This window comes from Scleropages formosus, chromosome 22, assembly GCF_900964775.1.
Source record: "Scleropages formosus chromosome 22, fSclFor1.1, whole genome shotgun sequence".
Lineage (NCBI taxonomy): Eukaryota > Metazoa > Chordata > Actinopteri > Osteoglossiformes > Osteoglossidae > Scleropages > Scleropages formosus.
In genome coordinates, this window is record NC_041827.1 from 21,544,424 (window position 1) to 21,550,423 (window position 6,000).

At 46.7% G+C, this 6,000-nt stretch overlaps 1 protein-coding gene across 1 annotated transcript; it reads right to left on the reverse strand.

The window, feature by feature from the left end:
- Nucleotides 1–4,326: 4,326 nt before the first annotated feature.
- rhol (rhodopsin, like) lies at nucleotides 4,327–5,449 on the reverse strand. Its single transcript, XM_018734111.1, has one exon. It carries the CDS (start codon nucleotides 5,383–5,385, stop codon nucleotides 4,327–4,329), a length of 1,059 nt encoding a protein of 352 aa, XP_018589627.1. The 5' UTR covers nucleotides 5,386–5,449.
- Between the last annotated feature and the right edge of the window lie 551 nt (nucleotides 5,450–6,000).

Sequence of the window (6,000 nt, forward strand, 5' to 3'; positions counted from 1 at the left end):
AAATGAAGTGCAGCACCAGTACTGGTTGTCTCGAGCCCCCGGCCACCTGGAGAGATGCACACCCTGCAACCACGGTCCCTGTCATTGTCACTCATTTACATTTTCCATGTACTCAAGGCGCCCTTTACCGCACTCTTGAGGGCACTGTTGTTTTGGCCAAGTTAGCGGACTGCTGCACCATGAGCTTCTTGCACCCCGAGGAAACAAAGCCCTTCTAGTTTACATTATTGTTGTTGTTATTATTTCATTCAGCTGACAGTTTCCTCAAAAGAAGCTTGCAAACTGAACCACTTACACTAAAGTGCTCAGTGCAATAATTACCCTACATTTAAACTGCTCTCCTGTTCTGACCTTAAATGTTTAACAAAGACCTTTGAGAAGCAATACGTTTCTGCTCAAATATCCTATTTTTGACACGACACTGAACCTGTCTGATGCTCAAAGCCTGAAATAAGAGAGGATATTGTTGGCTGTGTGTAGGATCGTATTAAATATGTGCTTTGCTGTGATTTTACTCAATAAGTTTACCTTCCTGAAGATGCCAAAGTTGACTTTTCATTTGCAATTATTTTACTGCTCTACAAATACAGATGTATTACTTTCTTATTCTTGCATTTCAGTGCTTGTTATTAATCTGGTGACATTTTTTTGCAATAACTGATCTTCCCGTTTATCCTGGATGGCAATTGAGGGTATGTGCCTTGATCCTGGGTATTACAGCATAAGGTGGGATTTGAACCCGTCTTTCGAGTCCAAACCCAGGTCTTTCAATAGCAAAGGGACAGCATTAACCACCACGCCATCTGCTGCTCTTCTCGTGCTTGTGTTGAATTTTGTGTGTGAACATAAGATACTTGTACCTGACACTGTTGTACTGAGAGATGCTGGTATTCTCATTATTATGGAAACGTGTGTGTGTGTGTGTGTGTGTGTGTGTGTGTGTGTGTGTGTGTGTGTGTGTGTGTGTGTGTGTGTGTGTGAGAGAGAGAGAGCTGATATGTGAATGCATTATGCCGGCCTTTAAAGACAGCACCATTGTGGGTAAGCGGTGTTTTTGGGACTGTGCTCACAAAACCTAGTAGTATGTAGATTTTTTTTTTCCCCACCATGTGACATTTGGAAGAACGTTGCCGTGCCGATGTAACGCAAGTCCTGCGTGTGAAATTCTACAGCTGGCTGTCAAATGTGGGTCTTCAGAAAAATTTTGTGTGCCTTAACCAACATTTCTATGCAAAATCCTGGGGCCATGCTGTGTTAGCGCACGCGGCCGGCCCCACGACACCTTCGCTATCGCAGCTGAGGGCTAGGGGGCAGTCTGACCTTGACATACATCCTCCGGTTGCCATGGAAACGCACAAATAGGCTTGTGCTGTTTGGAGCGAGAGACCAAGGACGACCGTTCTTTGAGGCCACGTAGAAATACACGTATGAATTATGATTCGATAAAAGCTACTCGTATCTCTGTTTTGGGCACTAATGGTTTCGCACGTTTGCTTCGTGTTAAGACCCTGAGTGGCACAACTGAGCTGCAATTGCTTTTCTCATCATGAATAATACATTTTGTTGCCTGTTTTGCCATTTCGCTCTTCTCAGCTGTTGCCTATTGCCAGAAAACACATTCCAGCCGCGCAGATTCCCAAATTCCTGCGAGACGGGCTGTTTTTCACATGTGGAGCGATGCTGTCGGCAGGAGCAGCACAGCTCTCTCTAGGCAGCGCAGGAGTCTCTGACATACAGGTGTGTGGATTTTCCTTTTTTTCCCCCCCCTCCTTTTCAGAACGTGCCCGGAGGCATCCGTGTGTAAATTCTGCTTCGAGAGCAAGATACCGAAAACATAGAGCAGAACGGAAAGCGTTTGGAAGAAAATGGTGGGACAAGTCCTTCCAAGTGAGGACAAACAGTCGAAATGTGGTGCTCGTGGTCGAGTCGGTCATTAGGTACGTTGTCGTTAATTTATAATGTGAAGAGATCTGTTGGATCTCTGCTCGGTGTTAATATTTGAGATTGGATCCCACGTCCCGTGAAGCGTTCCCGGAACGTGCCGCCTGCGCCACGTGATGCTTTATGGCGAGCAGGTCGAGGCCGCTGCGGCGCCGCGCTTTGAGGGGACGTGCCGGGCGCCGGATGGGAACAGCTGTGTGACTGTGAGCTCAGGTGAGGTACCGAGCCCTTCCCGTGTTTCCTCCAGCGGTCCTTTCTCCACACAAACGCACACGCGGAGGTGTCCGTCGCGTCTCGTCTGACCGTTTGCACGATAAAGATCAACCAACGCTGTCGAAGGCTGTTGAATGACTCGGGGCCAACAGGTGGCGCAGCGGTTAGAACGGCCGCTTTGTAATCACTGTGCCCCGGTTTAAATTCCCACTCCTTTTGCAGCAAGTTATTTGCCTTCAACTGATACAGTCCAGCTGAATGAATAATTTTCCTGTAATTAAAGTAGCGTTGTGTGCAAACCTTATATTGTAAGTAGCTCTGAGAAAACGTGTCAGTTTAATAGGTAAATGCAAAGTAAGATATCTTACCAGCCAAGTACAGGTGCACATACGAGGAATTCGATATGACGAACGCTCAGGCGCGTTTAGCATAACTAAATGTTAACAATATTTTTCATATGGGAAGCAACGTGTGTGATTTATCAATTTATTCATCTAATTATTCTTTTTTCCCCCTCTCTTATCCTTGTGTGTTTTACCTCCATGTATAATATGTCATTACTCCTGAAGGACAAAGCTGCTGCGATGCAAAATAAATTTCTGAGAAATCTAACATTAAAGCTCAATAATTGTATCGTACCGCTGTAAATTGGAGTAGAGCATTAAGTAACAAAGTTGGAAGAAAATACGGTAAATAGAAGAAAGTGTAAAGTGTACTGAAGGGCTCGTGGTGCCAAATATGAACAGGCATAACTGGTGACAATTCATTATATATATATATTTATTTATTTAAGGAATTTAGGACCTTTACTATGTTACCTGTGTGCAGTTATTAACTGTACCATGAATTTTATATCTTGACCGCAGAGGAATTTTCATGTCCGTTGAAGAGTGTGAACATGTGTGTTTATAATGTGCCCTTCTAAAGTTATGTTTCAACTACGGAATAACAAATTTATTGATAACTGGTGAATTCATTAATTTGTTGCTTGCCTACCCGAGACAGGAGAAGGTTCCGGAAGCAACCCTATTGAAGACTTAGTGACTCATTCCAAGGGTGAATGTGTGTGCCGTCCAAGCGAAGGCAGGGCTCTAATATCGTGTGACCCGGTACAGGTGCTGAGCTCCTGCTCATCAGCTTCCAGTCATCGCTGACACCTGCACTCTAATACCCTCTAATTCCATTTTCACATATTCGAGCGTAATATGATCCGCTTTAAGTGCTAATGACGCTGCTACCTGATGCCCGTTCACCTTGATGCTCAGCGAGCGGTTCCCAACAACCGTCCGGCAGTAGCTGGGCGCTCAGTGTAACTGCCTACATGTTTACTTAGGAAAATTATCCAAAAACGCCACCAGGTTTCTTTGGCTTGTCTTATAAGTGCAGAAAATTTATTTATTTTTTCCAAAACAAAACGACTGAGATAGGTAAAGTACATGTAAAATAATTTTGCGCTCAAGGTTTAATTTCAGTGTAAAAGCAGAGTATTATCCATTGGATAAATAATTTATAATTAAACAATTTTTGGTCCCCCGGGTCCCCAATTACATCCAGGTGATGTAGACATATCGTGTACTTTGTGAAGTTGCCGAGAGAGAAGATAGCTGACACAGAGCATGTATATTAAGTTTAACATTTAATGTACATAATTTAGCAATTTTTTTTTTTTTGTTTTTTTGATTGCCAACATTACAAATTCTACACATTTACACTTAAGGAGTACAACTTGTACACTTTCTCCTAATGGGAAATGAGAGAAGGGTGATGATCGTTTGCAAATTGCTGTTTATTATATTTCGCATTGGTTACAGGCTTCTACAAACAGGTGAGACTGGTAGCACTTCCTGCCGACTTCAGGTGATTTTTAATATTCGCTAAAAAAAGGAACGCTGTTGTCTTCTCATGCACGATTGCGTACTATACATACAGAAACAACTCCGACGTGGACATGGGTGTGTCGCCTTCCTCCGAGCCTCTCTCCTTAGAAACCAACAGGCTTTTAGTCACGCACGTACGCACACACACACACGCACGCACACGTACACACACGAAAATAAGAATTCGGTAGCGTTCTTAGGTTTGTTTCTGAGGACACAACTCACGGCCAGTGCCGAAAACGGGAGCCTTGTTCGTGAACAGTGAGTCATCCAATCCGTCGCCGCAGGAGCGCCTTTACGCCGGGGACACGGAGGACACTGAGGAGGCCTCGGTCTTGGAGGCCGTGGTGGAGGCGCCCTCTTCCTCCTCGAAGGGGTTCTTGCCGCAGCACAGGGTGGTGATCATGCAGTGGCGGAACTGCTTGTTCATGCAGATGTAGATGATGGGGTTGTAGATGGAGGCAGCCTTGGCAAAGAAAGCCGGCGCTGTCATGAAGACAGGCCCAAAATCGGAGCCTTGGTGGGTGAAGATCCACCAGGCGACACCTGCGTACGGCAACCAGCATATCAGGAAGGAGATGACCATGATGATGACCATGCGGGTGACCTCCCTCTCGGCCCTCTGGGTGGTCTCGGACTCCTGCTGCTGGGCGGCAGCTTCCTTTACGGTGCACACCAGACGGCCGTAGCAGAAGAACACGATGATCAGGGGGATGGTGAAGTGGACGATGAACATGTAGATGACAAAGGAGTAATTGTTGACCTCGGGCTTCATGGTGTAGTAGTCGATCCCGCATGAGCACTGCATGCCCTCGGGGATGTAGCGGGACCAGCCGAAGAGCGGCGGCACAGAGCAGCTGCACGCCATCACCCAGGTGAGCGCAACACCCATGATGGCGTGGTTCTCGCCGAATCGGAAGTTGCTCACGGGCTTGCAGACGACCATCCACCTCTCGACGGCCAGCACGACCAGGGACCAGAGGGCAATCTCACCGCCGGTGGTAGCAAAGAATCCTTCTAGGTTGCAACCGGTGGTGCCGAAGACGAAGTAGCCGTGCATTGACGTGTACATCGTGGTTGTGAAGCCTCCGAAGACCATGAAGAGGTCGGCCACGGCCAGGTTGAGCAGGATGTAGTTTAGGGGCGTCCTCAGCTTCTTGTGCTCGATGGTCACGTACAGTGTGAGGAAGTTGATGGGGAAGCCGAAGAGGATGAGGAAGAACATGTAGGCTGCCAGCGCGGAGAACGCCCACGGCTCGGCTAGGTAGTACTGCGGGTACTCAAAGGGGCTCCTCACCACGCCGGTGGCGTTGGAAAAGGGGACGTAGAAGTTGGGGCCTTCTGTGCCGTTCATGGCTGCCGCTCGCCGTCAGTCCCTCAGCAGTGGTGTAACGTGTGGCTGCGCGGGAGACAGTTCAAGGGGGATTCTTTGCTACGAAGGGAACGCTCTTGGCCCGGAGCTTTATAAAGGCCGCCTGGGGATTAGCGGATATGACACCTCAGCAGAAATTGATTTAGGCCACTGAAATAATCCAGCCTCTCCTGCGAGCCTGAATGACCGCTCATCTGTGTGTTTGGACCGCACCTGTCCATACCTATTTGGCCTCTACCCCGGTGAGTGATGTGATTATGACTAATCAGAAAGTAAATCTCTGCTGTGTTGGAAAATTCGTAGTGGAAGGACGACATGAGTTCAGAGTCATGTTTCATCCCTCGTTCTTTTCACTATTTTGATGAAATTTCCAGTCCAGTTGCTTCTGCTATGTTCGACAGTGTCGTATTGAAGGAGTAACGAGTATTCAGTCATTTAATTTATTCACTGATAAGTTACTGGAAGTGTGATCAATGCACACAGCATGGCGGCCTCTTTTTAGTTAATATTCTCTTTATACTTTCAGACATTTCACAGATACTTCATTATCGCAAAACCTATTAATATTCTTTCCTGTTTTGAAGCTCAAAGGTGTTC